This window comes from Rhinoderma darwinii, chromosome 9 (assembly GCF_050947455.1).
Source record: "Rhinoderma darwinii isolate aRhiDar2 chromosome 9, aRhiDar2.hap1, whole genome shotgun sequence".
In the NCBI taxonomy this organism is placed as follows: Eukaryota; Metazoa; Chordata; class Amphibia; order Anura; family Rhinodermatidae; genus Rhinoderma; species Rhinoderma darwinii.
Genome location: NC_134695.1, coordinates 76,189,041 through 76,210,773, shown reverse-complemented (window position 1 = coordinate 76,210,773; position 21,733 = coordinate 76,189,041). Strand labels below are relative to the sequence as shown.

General features: G+C 41.6%; 1 protein-coding gene across 1 annotated transcript in view; it reads right to left on the bottom strand.

Moving 5' to 3' along the window:
- Nucleotides 1–21,733, bottom strand: part of INSC (INSC spindle orientation adaptor protein) — a 78,867-nt gene that overhangs the window by 47,274 nt on the left and 9,860 nt on the right. The window contains exon 4 of the mRNA XM_075836790.1: nucleotides 15,446–15,559. Coding sequence (XP_075692905.1) covers nucleotides 15,446–15,559 — 114 coding nt within the window. The remainder of the gene's footprint in view (nucleotides 1–15,445; nucleotides 15,560–21,733) is intronic.

Below are 21,733 nucleotides of genomic sequence, written 5' to 3'. Positions count from 1 at the left end.
ACGCTCCAGTCCATGTGACCGCTGCAGCCTGTGCTTGGCCTGTGATTGGCTGCAGCCGTCACTTACACTGAAACGTCATCCTGGGAGGCCGGACTGGAGACAGACGCAGGGAGTTCTCGGTAAGTATGAACTTATATTTTTTTTTACAGATACATGTATATTGAGATCGGTAGTCACTGTCCCGGGTGCAGAAACAGTTACTGCCGATCGCGTATCTCTTTCAGCACCCTGGACAGTGACTATTTACAGACGTCTCCTAGCAACGCTCCCGTCATTACGGGAGCCCCATTGACTTCCTCAGTCTGGCTGTAGACCTAGAAATACATAGGTCCAGCCAGAATGAAGAAATGTCAAGTTAAAAAAGCAAGACGCATCCGCAGCACACATGACATGTGCATGACAGCTGCGGACTTCATTGCGGAACTTTGAATCTCCATTGAAGTCAATGGAGAAATTCCGCCATGAGTCCGCCACTGGTCCGCAACAGACAGAGCATGCTGCGGACACCAAATTCCGCTCCGCAGCCTATGCTCCGCAGCGGAATTGTACGCATCGTGTAAACGAACACTGCTAAATTAAAGTGAAAGTCAATGGAGAAACGGCTCCGCTGCGGATTAACGCTGCGGAGTGTCCGCAGCGGAATTTAAGTGAAATTCCGCCATGTGTGAACCCGCCCTTATACTGCCTCTTATATACAAGACCATAACTACTATAATACTGCCCCTATATACAATAATATAACTACTATAATACTGCTTCCTATGTACAAGAATATAACTACTATAATACTGCCCCCTATGTACAAGAATATAACTACTATAATACTGCTCCTATATACAAGAATATAACTACTATAATACTGCCCCTATATACAAGAATATAACTACTATAATATTCCCCCTTCTATTCGGTAATAAGTTGTATCTACAGCTGGGTCTGACTTTAGGTTATCCCTGGGGTCGTTGTTGCAGTCAATCCGCATAGTTATACTTCTATAGCATGTTTGGTTTTCGTCATATAGGGTCATTCTGCAGATATGTATTCCGTAAATTTTATTAAAAGAAGGAATCCATGAATTACACTTGTTTGCATCTAAGGCTTCGTTCACACCTGCGTCGGGGGTCTGTTCATGGTTTCTGTTGGACCTTCCCATCAGGGGAACCCACGAACGGAACCCAAACTGAAACAAACGAAAACCATAGGTTTCTGGTTACCTTACTATTAATGTCAAAGGTGACGGATCCAGTGTAAATGGTTTCCGTTTGTCACCGTTGTTTAAGGGTTCCATTTTGATTGGACCAATAGAGCAGACGACTACGGTATTGATTCACTCAAAGCGACAGAACCCTTGAGCAACGGGGACAAACGGAAACCATTTACACCGGATCCGTTACCATTGAAATCAATGGTGATGCAAACGGAAACCTATGACGGAAAGCTCCGGCGGAGCCCATGAACGGAGCCCTGACGCAAATGTGAACGAAGTCGAAGACTCAGAAATGTGAGCAACTTAAAAGACCACCAGCTTCTCCTTAAGGCCTTATTCACACGAGCTTATTTTACATCCGTGTAACGGACGTGAAAACAACGGCTGTCACACGGACGCATGTATTTCAATGGGGCCGTTCACACGGCCATTATTTCAACGGACTGTGTGAAGGGTCCGTTGAAAAATAAAACCTGTCCTATTATCTTCCGTTTTCACGGATCCTTCTAAAGGCTCAAGTCTATGGGGATCCGTGAAAACGGAACCCGCACGGAGGCACGTCGCCCACGCTTGTGTGAATCTGGCCTAACGCTCATACGGCAGCGGCATATAAGTTCTAGTAGTAGAAGAATTAACCAGCGGCTGTACAGGCGACCCCCGGCGCTGCACACGACCTTCTTGCTTTGTCTGATGTGGGCGCGATACGATTATTTACACACTTGACTTTTAGCTTTTACAAATATCAACTTAATTAAAACTGATGAAAAAGTCAGAAAGGGAAACGTATTAATGGAATTCTCTGCAGAACCGCGACGTCGCTGCCTCATTATCGAGAATATGATGTGGCGCTAATTGTTAATAATAGTCAGGGAGGAATGGAGGACGAAGCAGAAATGTGACCCCTCCGGACGACATCTGCGACCGACTCCGGGGCCAAATGAGAGGAGTGGAGACGTCATGTGAGAAACAAGAGACGCAGAAAAGTCTCAACATAAGAAGCGCCCAGATTATCCCCCGACCGACCATAAGGGGATGTTCACACGGAGTGTGCAGTAAACGTCCCGAAAAACGGCTGAAAAATCGGAAAGCAGGACGCCTCCAAACATCTGCCCATTGATTTCAATGGTAAAAATGGCGTTCTGTTCTCACGGGCCGTTTTTCAAAACAGTCGCGTAAAAAATAGCCGCAAAAAATAAGTGCAGGTCACTTCTTCAGCTGTTTTTACAGCAGTTTTTCATTGACAGAATGGAAAATCAGCTCCAAAAACAACCGTAAAAAACGCAGCGAAAAACGCGACTTAGATTAAAAAACGTCTCTAACCCTTGAACCAGCTCCATATTTTCACGTTTTTTGCTAAGCGCATGACCATAGCCTTCCATTACACCAAGCCAAGTCAGGAACATCTTGTCACAGGGGCAGTATTATAGTAGTTATATTCTTGTATATAGGAGCAGTATTATAGTAGTTATATTCTTGTATATAGGGGCAGTATTATAGTAGTTATATTCTTGTATATAGGGGGCAGTATTATAGTAGTTATATTCTTGTATATAGTGCAGTATTATAGTAGTTATATTCTTGTATATAGGAGCAGTATTATAGTAGTTATATTCTTGTATATAGTGGCAGTATTATATTAGTTATATTCTTGTATATAGGAGCAGTATTATAGTAGTTATATTCTTGCATATAGGAGCAGTATTATAGTAGTTATATTCTTGTATATAGGGGCAGTATTATAGTAGTTATATTCTTGTATATAGGGGCAGTATTATAGTAGTTATATTCTTGTATATAGGGGCAGCATTATAGTAGTTATATTCCTGTATATAGGGGGCAGTATTATAGTAGTTATATTCTTGTATATAGGGAGTATTATAGTAGTTATATTCTTGTGTATAGGGGTCAGTATTATAGTAGTTATATTCTTGTGTATAGGGGCAGTATTATAGTAGTTATATTCTTGTATATAGGGGCAGTATTATAGTAGTTATATTCTTGTATATAGGGACAGTATTATAGTAGTTATATTCTTGTATATAGGGGACAGTATTATAGTAGTTATATTCTTGTATATAGGGGCAGTATTATAGTAGTTATATTCTTGTATATAGGGGGCAGTATTATAGTAGTTATATTCTTGTATATAGGGGGCAGTATTAGGGCGGGTTCACACATGGCGGAATTTCACTTAAATTCCGCTGCGGACACTCCGCAGCGTTAATCCGCAGCGGAGCCGTTTCTCCATTGACTTTCACTTTAATTTAGCAGTGTTCGTTTACACGATGCGTACAATTCCGCTGCGGAGCATAGGCTGCGGAGCGGAATTTGGTGTCCGCAGCATGCTCTGTCTGTTGCGGAGCAGTGGCGGACTCATGGCGGAATTTCTCCATTGACTTCAATGGAGATTCAAAGTTCCGCAATGAAGTCCGCAGCTGTCATGCACATGTCATGTGTGCTGCGGATGCGTCTTGCTTTTTTCACTTGACATTTCTTCATTCTGGCTGGACCTATGTATTTCTAGGTCTACAGCCAGACTGAGGAAGTCAATGTGGCTCCCGTAATGACGGGAGCGTTGCTAGGAGACGTCAGTAAATAGTCACTGTCCAGGGTGCTGAAAGAGTTAAGCGATCGGCAGTAACTGTTTCTGCACCCGGGACAGTGACTACCGATCCCAATATACATGTATCTGTAAAAAAAAATGAAGTTCGTACTTACCGAGAACTCCCTGTTTCTGTCTCCAGTCCGGCCTCCCAGGATGACGTTTCAGTGTAAGTGACGGCTGCAGCCAATCACAGGCCAAGCACAGGCTGCAGCGGTCACATGGACTGGCGCGTCATCCAGGGAGGTCGGGCTGGATGCCGAAGGAGGGACGCGTCATAAAGACAACGGGCGGTAAGTATGAAATTCTTTTACTTTCACTAGGGAAAGTGCTGTCCCTTCTCTCTATCCTGCACTGATAGGGAGAAGGGAAGCACTTTTCCCGCAGTCCGCAGCAGCTAGTCCGCATCAATTTTCTGCACATTTTGTGCAGATCCGCAGCCGTAATCCGCAACCCGGATTAGGTGCGGCATTGATGCGGACAGTTGCGGAGGAATTCCGCCATGTGTGGTCATGCCCTTATAGTAGTTATATTCTTGTATATAGGGGGCAGTATTATAGTAGTTATATTCTTGTATATAGGAGCAGTATTATAGTAGTTATATTCTTGTATATAGGGGCAGTATTATAGTAGTTATATTCTTGTATATAGGGGGCAGTATTATAGTAGTTATATTCCAGTATATAGGAGGCAGTATTATAGTAGTTATATTCTTGTATATAGGAGCAGTATTATAGTAGTTATATTCTTGTATATAGGGGGCAGTATTATAGTAGTTATATTCTTGTATATAGGGGGCAGTATTATAGTAGTTATATTCTTGTATATAGGAGCAGTATTATAGTAGTTATATTCTTGTATATAGGAGCAGTATTATAGTAGTTATATTCTTGTATATAGGAGCAGTATTATAGTAGTTATATTCTTGTATATAGGGGCAGTATTATAGTACTTATATTATTGTATATAGGAGGCAGTATTATAGTAGTTATATTCTTGTATATAGGGGCAGTATTATAGTACTTATATTATTGTATATAGGAGGCAGTATTATAGTAGTTATATTCTTGTATATAGGAGCAGTATTATAGTAGTTATATTCTTGTATATAGGGGGCAGCATTATAGTAGTTATATTCTTGTATATAGGGGCAGTATTATATTAGTTATATTCTTGTATATAGGAGCAGTATTATAGTAGTTATATTCTTGTATATAGGAGGCAGTATTATAGTAGTTATATTCTTGTATATAGGAGCAGTATTATAGTAGTTATATTCTTGTATATAGGAGGCAGTATTATAGTAGTTATATTCTTGTATATAGGGAGCAGTATTATAGTAGTTATATTCTTGTATATAGGAGGCAGTATTATAGTAGTTATATTCTTGTATATAGGGAGCAGTATTATAGTAGTTATATTCTTGTATATAGGGGGCAGCATTATAGTACTTATATTCTTGTATATCGGAGCAGTATTATAGTAGTTATATTCTTGTATATAGGGGCAGTATTATAGTAGTTATATTCTTGTATATAGGGAGCAGTATTATAGTAGTTATATTCTTGTATATAGGAGGCAGTATTATAGTAGTTATATTCTTGTATATAGGGAGCAGTATTATAGTAGTTATATTCTTGTATATAGGGGGCAGTATTATAGTACTTATATTCTTGTATATCGGAGCAGTATTATAGTAGTTATATTCTTGTATATAGGGGCAGTATTATAGTAGTTATATTCTTGTTTATAGGAGCAGTATTATAGTAGTTATATTCTTGTATATAGGGGCAGTATTATAGTAGTTATATTCTTGTATATAGGGGGCAGTATTATAGTACTTATATTCTTGTATATCGGCGCAGTATTATAGTAGTTATATTCTTGTATATAGGGGGCAGTATTATAGTAGTTATATTCTTGTATATAGGGGCAGTATTATAGTAGTTATATTCTTGTATATAGGGGGCAGTATTATAGTACTTATATTCTTGTATATCGGCGCAGTATTATAGTAGTTATATTCTTGTATATAGGGGGCAGTATTATAGTAGTTATATTCTTGTATATAGGAGCAGTATTATAGTAGTTATATTCTTGTATAAAGGGGCAGTATTATAGTAGTTATATTCTTGTATATAGGGGGTAGTATTATAGTAGTTATAGTCTTGTATATATGGGCAGTATTATAGTAGTTATATTCTTGTATATAGGGAGCAGTATTATAGTAGTTATAGTCTTGTATATATGGGCAGTATTATAGTAGTTATATTCTTGTATATAGGGGGTAGTATTATAGTAGTTATAGTCTTGTATATATGGGGCAGTATTATAGTAGTTATATTCTTGTATATAGGAGCAGTATTATAGTAGTTATATTCTTGTATATAGGAGCAGTATTATAGTAGTTATATTCTTGTATATAGGAGGCAGTATTATAGTGGTTATATTCTTGTATATAGGGACAGTATTATAGTAGTTATATTCTTGTATATAGGAGCAGTATTATAGTAGTTATATTCTTGTATATAGGAACAGTATTATAGTAGTTATATTCTTGTATGTAGGAGCAGTATTATAGTAGTTATATTCCTGTATATAGGAGCAGTATTATAGTGGTTATATTCTTGTATATAGGGGCAGTATTATAGTAGTTATATTCTTGTATATAGGGACAGTATTATAGTAGTTATATTCTTGTATATAGGGGCAGTATTATAGTAGTTATATTCTTGTTTATAGGAGCAGTATTATAGTAGTTATATTCTTGTATATAGGGGCAGTATTATAGTAGTTATATTCTTGTATATAGGGGGCAGTATTATAGTACTTATATTCTTGTATATCGGAGCAGTATTATAGTAGTTATATTCTTGTATATAGGGGGCAGTATTATAGTAGTTATATTCTTGTATATAAGAGCAGTATTATAGTAGTTATATTCTTGTATATAGGGGCAGTATTATAGTAGTTATATTCTTGTATATAGGGAGCAGTATTATAGTAGTTATATTCTTGTATATAGGGGGTAGTATTATAGTAGTTATAGTCTTGTATATATGGGCAGTATTATAGTAGTTATATTCTTGTATATAGGGAGCAGTATTATAGTAGTTATATTCTTGTATATAGGGGCAGTATTATAGTACTTATATTCTTGTATATCGGAGCAGTATTATAGTAGTTATATTCTTGTATATAGGGGCAGTATTATAGTAGTTATATTCTTGTTTATAGGAGCAGTATTATAGTAGTTATATTCTTGTATATAGGGGCAGTATTATAGTAGTTATATTCTTGTATATAGGGGGCAGTATTATAGTACTTATATTCTTGTATATCGGAGCAGTATTATAGTAGTTATATTCTTGTATATAGGGGCAGTATTATAGTAGTTATATTCTTGTATATAAGGGCAGTATTATAGTAGTTATATTCTTGTATATAGGGGCAGTATTATAGTAGTTATATTCTTGTATATAGGGGGTAGTATTATAGTAGTTATAGTCTTGTATATATGGGCAGTATTATAGTAGTTATATTCTTGTATATAGGGAGCAGTATTATAGTAGTTATATTCTTGTATATAGGGGCAGTATTATAGTGGTTATATTCTTGTATATAGGGGCAGTATTATAGTAGTTATATTCTTGTATATAGGGACAGTATTATAGTAGTTATATTCTTGTATATAGGAGCAGTATTATAGTAGTTATATTCTTGTATATAGGGACAGTATTATAGTAGTTATATTCTTGTATGTAGGAGCAGTATTATAGTAGTTATATTCCTGTATATAGGGGCAGTATTATAGTAGTTATATTCTTGTATATAGGGAGCAGTATTATAGTAGTTATATTCTTGTATATAGGGAGCAGTATTATAGTGGTTATATTCTTGTATATAGGGGCAGTATTATAGTAGTTATATTCTTGTATATAGGGGGCAGTATTATAGTAGTTATATTCTTGTATATCGGAGCAGTATTATAGTAGTTATATTCTTGTATATAGTGGCAGTATTATAGTAGTTATATTCTTGTATATAGGGAGCAGTATTATAGTAGTTATATTCTTGTATATAGTGGCAGTATTATAGTAGTTATATTCTTGTATATAGGGAGCAGTATTATAGTAGTTATATTCTTGTATATAGGGGCAGTATTATAGTATTTATATTCTTGTATATAGGAGGCAGTATTATAGTAGTTATAATCTTGTATATAGGAGGCAGTATTATAGTAGTTATATTCTTGTATATAGGAGCAGTATTATAATAGTTATATTCTTGTATATAGGGGCAGTATTATAGTAGTTATATTCTTGTATATAGGAGCAGTATTATAGTAGTTCTATTCTTGTATATAGGGGCAGTATTATAGTAGTTATATTCTTGTATATAGGAGCAGTATTATAGTAGTTATATTCTTGTATATAGGGAGCAGTATTATAGTAGTTATATTCTTGTATATAGGGGGCAGTATTATAGTAGTTATATTCTTGTATATAGGAGCAGTATTATAGTAGTTATATTCTTGTATATAGGGACAGTATTATAGTAGTTATATTCTTGTATATAGGGGCAGTATTATAGTAGTTATATTCTTGTATATAGGGGCAGTATTATAGTAGTTATATTCTTGTATATAGGAGCAGTATTATAGTAGTTCTATTCTTGTATATAGGGGCAGTATTATAGTAGTTATATTCTTGTATATAGGAGCAGTATTATAGTAGTTATATTCTTGTATATAGAGGCAGTATTATAGTAGTTATATTCTTGTATATAGGGGGCAGTATTATAGTAGTTATATTCTTGTATATAGGAGCAGTATTATAGTAGTTATATTCTTGTATATAGGGGCAGTATTATAGTAGTTATATTCTTGTATATAGGGGCAGTATTATAGTAGTTATATTCTTGTATATAGGGAGCAGTATTATAGTAGTTATATTCTTGTATATAGGAGCAGTATTATAGTAGTTATATTCTTGTATATAGGGGGCAGTATTATAGTAGTTATATTCTTGTATATAGGAGCAGTATTATAGTAGTTATATTCTTGTATATAGGGGCAGTATTATAGTAGTTATATTCTTGTATATAGGGGCAGTATTATAGTAGTTATATTCTTGTTTATAGGAGCAGTATTATAGTAGTTATATTCTTGTATATAGTGGCAGTATTATAGTGCATTAAAAGTCAAGATAAAGATGGCTACATCTGTACGTATAGTACGTGCCCCTCTTTGTGTTTCTTGCGTGATGCTGGGCAGGAAACTTGAGCTTATGCCCTCGGAATCCCTATGTAGGATCTCCAGCCTCCTCGTCTTGTACTCTGCACGGTCCTGTGAGCCGACATTATGCCGTGCGCTCTCCAGAGTGATGACCTCACAGAAATGTTCTATTTACATGTTCCATTGAAAACGTCCGCGCTGCCGGCATCAGACAATGGCTACTTGGGACCACATGATATTCAACGACTTCTGTATTTACAAATTAATTTAAGTAAAAAAAAATGTCAAACAAATTTCAAATGCAAATACTGAAGTTTCACCGTCTGTGACCTCGCCCATTGTTTACCGTATTGTCTGCGCCATTCAGAGCTCAGCTCATAGGTTGGCTGCTGGTTTTTCCCAGAACTTTGAAAAGGGCATCAAGTCCAAATGAGTCCCAGAAAAGTTTGATTGAATCCCTCTTACACTGGCAGCCGATCACTAGGGAGATAATTTGCGCAAATGTTGATATAGCTGAGCCTACTGTGTTCAAAGTCGATGAGGCCCTGGCGCTATAAAGTCCTATAATATAACGAATGCGCCCAGGGATGAGCTGCGATCATATCCATCAAAAAGTAGGTGTTTTTTTCTCAGCACAGAAAGTGTGTTGGGTTTTAGTGTTGGTTGCGTTGTGATGGGGCAGCACTGGGCAACTGGTAAATGTGTTCAATGTTTGGCACCATATAGGAAAAGTATGAAACTCTGGAACCTCTTTGGCAATATAAGGGCTCAGTATGGCTGTATGTGGGCACTGTTTGATTATGTGGGCAAATGATGCCACTTTGGGCACTTTTTGGCAGCATGTTGGCACTGTGTGGCTCTAGATCTGCACTGAATCGAACCCTGGGCATTGTTGGGCACTATGTGGCTTTGTCTGGGCACAGTTTATGAAGTACGGTATTCTGGGCAGTATAGAGCGTACTATGTAACTGAACCACAGATAAAACCAACTGGGTGCTATGTAGTGAATCCAGTAAATGTATGGCAGGCAGCGTTCTCACATCTACCCATAGAAGTATTGAGTGCTGCACACTGCTGTCCCTCTCCCCTCTCCCCATACATCAGTGGTTGTCTCTCTGTGTGTTACCTGTGTAGGAACCCAAGATAATGTGGAAAGAAACTGAACAGAAGATTAAGGCCTCATTCACACAACTGTGCATTTGTCACCGCATACCATGCGCAATTGCGGACAGTATCGATTGCATGCTCTCCTATGGGCCAATGCACACGACTGTGGCTTCCATGGTCCGTGGATTGTCCTGAGCCCGGACAACAAAAAAATAGTACATGTCATTATACGGTCCACAACTGCGGTGCGGGCTCATTGAAGTGAATGCATGTTTTGTGTGTGCGGCCGGCCCGCCGATGACATTCCTCGGGGCCGTCCGTGCCGTAATCACACCGTGCACACCTCTACGGTCGTGTGGATGAGGCCTAAAACCTTCGGCACCTTTTCTTCTCCTGGGGGTCGGAAACCAAAACTAGAAGGAACCGCAGTCAGAGAGCGGTACAAATCCTCCATTACACTTCTTCTCTGCAGGGTCCAGTCCTGGTTTTGGCTTCTAAATACTGAAGTAAAATACAGATGAGAATACACAAGTGTGAATGAGACCTTATATTGTATCCGGGGCAGCCAACAATTTAATATGATTCGTTGTGTAAAAGTCACGCCATCCGACCTCCCTGAAAATGGAATCTCAGTGTAAATGTTAGGTCCTGCGCTCGCCCCCTCGGAGCCGCGCTGGGTCTGGACTCCTCGCCGCTGCCGTTACTAAAGTTCAGCTACAACCAAGGAAACTATTAAACTTTCTATTCTTGTGCCGGAGTCTCCTCCACACATCTATACATATCATTACCGGCGGATATATATCAACTCCTGCGTCATCGGGAAAATGCATGAACCCTTCAAGCACCGCTGTCACTACCTCTACCGCACTGCAATGTGGACGTGTCACCGGAAGTGGTCAACGATGGGTTAATCTACCAGGATAAACTCTGCAAGATCAGTCCTGAGCAAGATCCGTGTTTTGTTGTCAGGTTTTCTAAATATGCATCTGTTTAGCATTTCTTCACGTAGCAGAGCTGAGATTATTGTTTGACTCATTATCTGTAATCAGAGAGTTATCATTGTGTTATCAATGGTGTTACATAGGACTGCAGGTAACATCTACTATATTATCTGTACTCAGAGAGTTATCACTGTGTTATCTGTGGTGTTACATAGGACTGCAGGTAACACCTACTACATTATCTGTACTCAGGGAGCTATCACTGTTTTATCAATGGTGTTACATAGGACTGCAGGTAACACTACTACATTATCTATACTCAGAGAGTTATCACTGTGTTATCTGTGGTGTTACATAGGACTGCAGGCAAGAGCTACTACATTATCTGTAATCAGAGAGTTATCACTGTGTTATCTGTGGTGTTACATAGGACTGCAGGTAACATCTACTACATTATCTGTACTCAGGGTTATCACTGTGTTATCTGTGGTGTTACATAGGACTGCAGGTAACATCTACTACATTATCTGTACTGAGCGTTATCACTGTCTTATCTGTGGCGTTACATAGGACTGCAGGTATCATCTACTACATTATCTGTAATCAGAGAGATATCACTGTGTTATCTGTGGTGTTACATAGGACTGCAGGTATCATCTACTACATTATCTATACTCCGAGAGGTATCACTGTGTTATCTGTGGTGTTACATAGGACTGCAGGTAACATCTACATAATCTGTACTCTGAGAGTTATCACTGTTATCTGTGGTGTTACATAGGACTGCAGGTAACACTACTACATTATCTGTAATCAGAGAGTTATCACTGTGTTATCTGTGGTGTTACATAGGACTGCAGGTAACATCTACATTATCTGTACTCAGAGAGTTATCACTGTGTTATCTGTGGTGTTACATAGGACTGCAGGTAACACTACTACATTATCTATACTCAGAGAGTTATCACCGTCATCTGTTGTGTTACATAGGACTGCAGGTAACACTACTACATTATCTGTACTCAGAGAGTTATCACTGTGTTATCTGTGGTGTTACATAGGACTGCAGGTAACATCTACTACATTATCTGTACTCAGAGAGTTATCACTGTGTTATCTGTGGTGTTACATAGGACTGCAGGTATCATCTACTACATTATCTATACTCCGAGAGGTATCACTGTGTTATCTGTGGTGTTACATAGGACTGCAGGTATCATCTACTACATTATCTGTACTCCGAGAGTTATCACTGTGTTATCTGTGGTGTTACATAGGACTGCAGGTAACACTACTACATTATCTGTACTCAGAGAGTTATCACTGTGTTATCTGTGGTGTTACATAGGACTGCAGGTAACACTACTACATTATCTGTAATAAGAGAGTTAGGAGCAAATGCTACTTTTCTTTGATTGCTGCCCCTAGTGGCCAAATGTAAAGTAGCACAGTAACACTAGAGCTCTAGGAATGACAGATACGTTCAGTTACATTTATTTAGATATAGTTACATAGTTACTGCGGTTGAAGAAACTCCATCAAGTTTAACCTTTCCCAGATCTAGAAGAAAGCAAAACGAACACCCCCGTCCCGCGGGCAATTTCATCTTAAAAGGGAGCAAGATGACATCACAATCATTCACGTCGATATCCATGATAACACTCAACGCAACAAGTTGTGAGATAAATGCCCCATCCCTTTTTTAATGCTTGTAGCAGAGTTTGACTCTTAGCCCTTATTCACACGACAGGGTTTCCGGACCGAGTGATGGCCGTTCATAAAACGTCCGTCACCCGGCCACAGTAGGAACAATATACACCTAATGGGGCTATTCACACAACCGATTTTTTGATGGGCCGAGAGATCCGGCCGCCAAAAAATGGGACATGCCCTATTTTCGACCGTTCGCCCGGCTCCCATAGAAGGCTATGGGGCCGGGTAATACACGGCCATCGCTGGAATGTGTCCCGAGTGACGGTCGTGTCTTCCATCGCTCGTTCTCTCCTCACAGCGGAGAGCGCATGTGAGGAGGAGGAGTGTATGCCATTCCGTCGAAGCGCTGTATGCTGCAGGTAAGTCTACAATGTGGGGGTGCCCTTATACAGGGGTACTGTGTGGCAGGGCCAGGGTGTACAGCTGGTAGAAGGGGGCGCTGCGCTGGCTCTATTCCCCTGCTTGTTTTAAAAGCGCCCTGGCCCGGCGACACCTCCCATGGCCAATGGCACCGCTAGCAGAAGCTGCGGCTGCCACTGTTCTAGCGACGCCACTATAGCACAGCAGGGAGGTATCGCTCTGCTATGTGCTAGCCCCACTTTAGCTGCCTGAAGGAGCGGAATCCACGTGTGTTCAGGGATTCCGCTCATGGACAGAGCGCTTGATGTCTCTGTCCATATATGGACAGTGACGACAGGGGCTTTTCCTGAAGCGGAATCCCCGAATACTCGGGGACCAGGGATTCCAGACCAGGAGAAGCCAGTAACGTTGTGTCCATAAATGGACACAGACGACAGGGGCATTTCCCGAAGTGGCATCACCGGCCACATGGGGTTTCCACTTCAGGAGTTGCCCCTGATGTCACTGTCCTGATATGCCCGGCCCGGAACGGAATCGGAACGGATGCAAAACTATTGCAAACGGGCCGGGAGAAACGGCCCATAACGCCTGTCGGGACCCTGTCGTGTATAAGGCCTTCGCGTAAGGCCAGACGGAGCGGCCCTGACACGGTCGCAACGCGGCCAACGACCGCGCTGTCAAATACCTTGTTAAGGAGTATTCCGGTTACACGCTCATGCGCACTACCGCTCCATTCATTCTCTATGGGAGCGCCGGAGATAGTTGAGTGCAGTGTTTTGCTTTTTTCCGGCGCTGCCATAGACCATGAATAGGGGATAATTTGTTGTAACCTGCAAAATCGTGCGGCCATAAAGCGTGTATTAATTCATGCCACTAACAGGCTAAATTGACAGCCGCACCGAAAATGGTGCCGGCGCGGTCGTCGGCCGCGTTGCGACCATGTTAGGGCCGCTCTGTGTGGCTTTACCCTAACTGCAAAAACCCCTTCCCCATATTGATGATGGAGCAGCCTATGCGTGTGTTCAGATGTTGCAATTGAGATACTGCTTGAAATCGCATAAATAACGCACGCATCTTTACTGTGACTTCATGCATTTTTTTTAATGCTAATTTTTTATGCGTTTTGTTATGAAAACCGTAACCGCATCGAAAAACGCATCAGTTGCAGATGCTGTTTTATCGACACCTCAACCGCAACGTCTGAATACACCCGAACTGCCACATGAGGTCCTATGTACAGTTCTTGGAAGGAATAAATTATGTGCTGGTACCTCGTAGATTATCTGACTATCATGACCTCGTAGATTATCTGACTATCATGACCTCGTAGATTATCGGACTATCATGACCTCGTAGATTATCGGACTATCATCTCCTCGTAGATTATCGGACTATCATGACCTCGTAGATTATCTGACTATCATGACCTCGTAGATTATCTGACTATCATGACCTCGTAGATTATCGGACTATCATCTCCTCGTAGATTATCTGACTATCATGACCTCGTAGATTATCGGACTATCATCACCTCGTAGATTATCGGACTATCATGACCTCGTAGATTATCGGACTATCATGACCTCGTAGATTATCGGACTATCATGACCTCGTAGATTATCGGACTATCATGACCTCATAGATTATCGGACTATCATCTCCTCGTAGATTATCGGACTATCATCTCCTCGTAGATTATCGGACTATCATCACCTCGTAGATTATCGGACTATCATCGCCTCGTAGATTATCGGACTATCATCGCCTCGTAGATTATCGGACTATCATCGCCTCGTAGATTATCGGAATATCATCGCCTCGTAGATTATCGGAATATCATCACCTCGTAGATTATCGGACTATCATCACCTCGTAGATTATCTGACTATCATCACCTCGTAGATTATCGGACTATCATGACCTCGTAGATTATCGGACTATTATCTCCTCGTAGATTATCGGACTATCATCGTCTCGTAGATTATCTGACTATCATCGTCTCGTAGATTATCTGACTATCATCGCCTCGTAGATTATCGGAATATCATCGCCTCGTAGATTATCGGACTATCATCGCCTCGTAGATTATCTGACTATCATCGTCTCGTAGATTATCTGACTATCATCGCCTCGTAGATTATCGGACTATTATCTCCTCGTAGATTATCGGACTATCATCACCTTGTTTCTTTTATTGATGAGGTAATTGGACGACATCCCACATACGAACCAGTTACCGGCGTTGCATTGATTGATTAGTAAACGTGTAATGTTCTCACCTGCGCTACCAGTTGGCAGAGTTTCGCTCCCTCTTGGGTGAGGCTGAACAGGCCGTGTATGGCGGCGTTCATATTATACACGTTCTCACAGGTGTCCAGTTCCTCCACCAGGCCCTGAAATCAATCATAGACATCAGTCACAATGTGAGAATCTCGGTGTGACCGTGACATCATGGCGCATGTGTGATGACATCACTGATCCGCTGTCACTTTTATTTGATCACATTATACAATAAATTACTGAGTGTGTGGAAAAGTAAAGGGGGACGCGGGGGCGGGAGTCGATCCCTCGCTGCGCTCATCAGGACTTGTCCTTTCATGGCCCCAATTACAAAGAAAAAAGCGACTCAAACTAAACAAAGAGAAGGAATAATTAAGAAGCGTAAACTGAACACGACGATCATCAACTACAGATCTCAGGACTGACGGAAAACACGGAAAATCCAATCTTCAATGGAACCGGATGATGTAGAACATCCTATCTATCTATCTATCTATCTATCTATCTATCTATCTATCTATCTATCTATCTATCTATCTATCTATCTATCTATCTCATATCTATCTATCTATCTATCTATCTATCTATCTATCTATCTATCTATCTAAGCCCCTAATATATCCCCAAATATACCCCCCTAATATATCAGCCCCTACTATATTCCCCCCCAATATGTCCCCCTCTTAATATACCCCCCTAATATATTTTTATATCTATGTATTTGGTCGCTCTGGTTCTGAGCAGGGTATTAAACACAGGGCTTCGGCAATTAACTGAATCGTTGAGACCAAAGTGGTAAGAGACTTTCTGTACTATTGGTCTTTGGTCTTTTTTCTATGCCAGACCAGAGCGCTTTCCAGACTACAGGGTGCCAGACTATTGGAATTGTGTCTCTGATGACAATACACCGTCACAATGGTGATCCAGGCTGATAAATATTATATGTGTCGAGTCCTCCCTGAGGAGCGTCACATCCAGGATGTTCCAGGGTCGTCCTTAAGATACTGGTCTCTTCAGGAGTCCTCAATGTGTCCGGACCGGACCTCAAAACATGGAGATAATCTGCCCCGGGGACATGTCCTGTAGTGTCCGGGGCAGGAACTTCCTGAAATACTCATCATCCTCCATCACTTGTGTGTCCTCCTCGTTATTGTATCTTTTACAGACTTGATACAGTAACAATTATTCATGAATTACGGCCTCCTGTTCCCAACACTGATACCAGCAATGGCAGCCCAAGACTCCGACCTCTGATACCAGCAATGGCTGCCCAAGACTCCGACCTCTGATACCAGCAATGGCAGCCCAAGACTCCGACCTTTGATACCAGCAATGGCAGCCCAAGACTCCGACCTCTGATACCAGCAATGGCAGCCCAAGACTCCGACCTCTGATACCAGCAATGGCAGCCCAAGACTCCGACCTCTGATACCAGCAATGGCAGCCCAAGACTCCGACCTCTGATACCAGCAATGGCAGCCCAAGACTCCGACCTCTGATACCAGCAATGGCAGCCCAAGACTCCGACCTCTGATACCAGCAATGGCAGCCCAAGACTCCGACCTCTGATACCAGCAATGGCAGCCCAAGACTCCGACCTCTGATACCGGCAATGGCAGCCCAGGACTCCGACCTCTGATACCGGCAATGGCAGCCCAGGACTCCGACCTCTGATACCAGCAATGGCAGCCCAGGACTCCGACCTCTGATACCAGCAATGGCAGCCCAAGACTCCGACCTCTGATATCAGCAATGGCAGCCCAGGACTCCGACCTCTGATACCAGCAATGGCAGCCCAGGACTCCGACCTCTGAGCCACTTCACCAACATCTTACGCCTGTCCTGTACGGTCCGTGACATTTGTGCAGCCCGGAGTGTGGAGGAGCCGGATACAAGTCTGAGGAAGTCTGTCAGCCATTTATGTAGAGACCTAAAAACGAACAAAAAATGGGACATAACCCTAAAGCAAATAATGTACTCCAAAGATAAAAGTACAAAAAAATCTTTATTTATCCTGATGAAGCCGGTCACAGGGCGAAACGCGCGTCGAGGCGTTCATTCACCCATCCACTTCATTTGATCCTCCACGCTCTTCATCATGTCTCTGGGTATGTGCACAGGTTTTTTCAGCCTTTTGTAGCCTCCACAATATTGTGCTATTTCAGCCAGTCATACTTTTCTTGGCTATTTGAGCCTTTATACTATTTACATACGTTCTCAAGTCTAAACTTTTCACGTACTACCTATTATATCGTATAGATTTTGCACGTACTACTACATGCACCATATACTGTGCAGGCTACGCATATTGACATACTTTACACGCTGCTCATCTAGCTGATTACATGGCACTATGTATGGGACTAACCTCCCCATACCCCCGGGCTTACTAATTACTTACTTATATTTGAGCGTGTGTTGGGTCTCTAGTGGACGGTTGATTCTGTTGGTTCTGGTCTTTTTCATCTGACCCTGCTGTATATGTCTCCGTGTTCATTGTATCAGATCTCTTTTCCCATTATTTGTCATTGTTATAATATTTAAATAAAGATTTTTTTGTACTTTTATCTTTGGAGTACATTATTTGCTTTAGGGTTATGTCCCATTTTTTTGTTCGTTTTTAGGTCTCCATATTATAAGGGACCCCAGTACACGCCACCTTTGGTATGAGGTTGTTGCTTAGGTTGTTTAGCCATTTATGTAGAGCCTGCGAAGAGGTCAAGCTGTATTGTCTATAAGACTATGTTCACACGCTGAGCCAAAAACCTCTGAAAATACGGAGCTGTTTTCAAGGGAAAACAGCCCCTGATTTTCAGATGTTTTTTGATCAACTCGCGTTTTTCGCGCCGTTTTTGGAGCTGTTTTCAATAGAGTCTATGAGAAAACGGCTCCAAAAACGTCCCTTCTGACGAGGCTGTAATTTTACGCGTCGTCTTTTGACAGCGATGTGTAAAATGACAGGTCGTCGGCACAGAACATCGTAAGACCCATTGAAAGCAATGGGCAGATGTTTGCCGACGTATTGGAGCCGTCTTTTCAGGCGTAATTCGAGGCGTAAAACGCCTCCATTACACCTGAAATTAGGTCGTGTGAACCCAGCCTTAGAGTCTGAAGTAGTCTGAAATCTACCTCCTGCCATATCAGAGGCTCTGATTGCCGCTCTTCCCTCCCCCATGCTTTACACAGCAATTCTGCTTTATTAGGACAAAGTTATGACCACACTAATAGTGACCACTACTGTCTATAGGAGGTAGAAACACTAATAGTGACCACAGGCTGCACTACTGACTATGGGGGGTAGAAACACTAATAGTGACCACAGGCTGCACTACTGACTATGGGGGGTAGAAACACTAATAGTGACCACAGGCTGCACTACTGACTATGGGGGGTAGAAACACTAATAGTGACCACAGGCTGCACTACTGACTATGGGGGTTAGAAACACTAATAGTGACCACAGGCTGCACTACTGTCTATGGGAGGCAGAAACACTAATAGTGACCACAGGCTGCACTACTATCTATGGGAGGCACAAACACTAATAGTGACCACAGGCTGCACTACTGTCTATGGGAGGCAGAAACACTAATAGTGACCACAGGCTGCACTACTGACTATGGGGGGTAGAAACACGAATAGTGACCACAGGCTGCACTACTGTCTATGGGAGGCAAAAACACTAATAGTGACCACAGGCTGCACTACTGTCTATGGGAGGCAGAAACACTAATGGTAACCACAGGCTGCACTACTGTCTATGGGAGGCAGAAACACTAATAGTGACCACAGGCTGCACTACTATCTATGGGAGGTAGAAACACTAATAGTGACCACAGGCTGCACTACTGTCTATGAGAGGCAGAAACACTAATAGTGACCTCAGGCTGCACTACTGTCTATGGGAGGCAGAAACACTAATAGTGACCACAGGCTGCACTACTGACTATGGGGGGTAGAAACACTAATAGTGACCACAGGCTGCACTACTGTCTATGGGAGGCAAAAACACTAATAGTGAACACAGGCTGCACTACTGTCTATGAGAGGCAGAAACACTAATAGTGACCACAGACAGCACTACTGTCTATGGGAGGCAGAAACACTAATAGTGACCACAGGCTGCACTACTGTCTATGGGAGGCAGAAACACTAATAGTGACCACAGGCTGCACTACTGTCTATGGGAGGCAGAAACACTAATAGTGACCACAGGCTGCACTACTGTCTATGGGAGGCACAAACACTAATAGTGAACACAGGCTGCACTACTGTCTATGGGAGGTAGAAACACTAATAGTGACCACAGGCTGCACTACTGACTCTGGGAGGCAGAAACACTAATAGTGCCACAGGCTGCACTACTGTTTATGGGAGGCAGAAACACTAATAGTGAACACAGGCTGCACTACTGTCTATGGGAGGTAGAAACACTAATAGCGACCACAGGCTGCACTACTGTCTATGGGAGGCAGAAACACTAATACTGACCACAGGCTGCACTACTGTCTATGGGAGGCAGAAACACTAATAGTGACCACAGGCTGCACTACTGTCTATGGGAGGCAGAAACACTAATACTGACCACAGGCTGCACTACTGTATGAGAGGCAGAAACACTAATAGTGACCACAGGCTGCACTACTGTCTATGAGAGGCAGAAACACTAATAGTGACCACAGGCTGCACTACTGTCTATGGGAGGCAGAAACACTAATAGTGACCTCAGGCTGCACTACTGTCTATGGGAGGCAGAAACACTAATAGTGACCACAGGCTGCACTACTGACTATGGGGGGTAGAAACACTAATAGTGACCACAGGCTGCACTACTGTCTATGGGAGGCAAAAACACTAATAGTGAACACAGGCTGCACTACTGTCTATGAGAGGCAGAAACACTAATAGTGACCACAGGCAGCACTACTGTCTATGGGAGGCAGAAACACTAATAGTGACCACAGGCTGCACTACTGTCTATGGGAGGCAGAAACACTAATAGTGACCACAGGCTGCACTACTGTCTATGGGAGGCAGAAACACTAATAGTGACCACAGGCTGCACTACTGTCTATGGGAGGCACAAACACTAATAGTGAACACAGGCTGCACTACTGTCTATGGGAGGTAGAAACACTAATAGTGACCACAGGCTGCACTACTGACTATGGGAGGCAGAAACACTAATAGTGCCACAGGCTGCACTACTGTTTATGGGAGGCAGAAACACTAATAGTGAACACAGGCTGCACTACTGTCTATGGGAGGTAGAAACACTAATAGTGACCACAGGCTGCACTACTGTCTATGGGAGGCAGAAACACTAATACTGACCACAGGCTGCACTACTGTCTATGGGAGGCAGAAACACTAATAGTGACCACAGGCTGCACTACTGTCTATGGGAGGCAGAAACACTAATACTGACCACAGGCTGCACTACTGTATGAGAGGCAGAAACACTAATAGTGACCACAGGCTGCACTACTGTCTATGAGAGGCAGAAACACTAATAGTGACCACAGGCTGCACTACTGTCTATGGGAGGCAGAAACACTAATAGTGACCTCAGGCTGCACTACTGTCTATGGGAGGCAGAAACACTAATAGTGACCACAGGCTGAACTACTGTCTATGGGAGGCAAAAACACTAATAGTGAACACAGGCTGCACTACTGTCTATGAGAGGCAGAAACACTAATAGTGACCACAGGCTGCACTACTGACTATGGGAGGCAGAAACACTAATAGTGACCACAGGCAGCACTACTGTCTATGGGAGGCAGAAACACTAATAGTGACCACAGGCAGCACTACTGTCTATGGGAGGCAGAAACACTAATAGTGACCACAGGCTGCACTACTGTCTATGAGAGGCAGAAACACTAATAGTGACCACAGGCAGCACTACTGTCTATGGGAGGCAGAAACACTAATAGTGACCACAGGCTGCACTACTGTCTATGGGAGGCAGAAACACTAATAGTGACCACAGGCTGCACTGCTGTCTATGGGAGGTAGAAACACTAATAGTGACCACAGGCTGCACTACTGTCTATGGGAGGATTTCTCCAATATTAAAAAGTTCACAGACCTAACATACTGATATATACTTATATGTCTCTATCTATTAGTACATTACAGGTGAAAAAAATGATTTTTTTCAGTAAAGTTACTAAAACGATAAGAGCGCAAATAAATATCATTGCCATATTTTGTATTCTCGTTACCGTAACAAACCAAACAATCCAGAAAATGTGTTATTTATGGCAATCAGTAAATGTCTT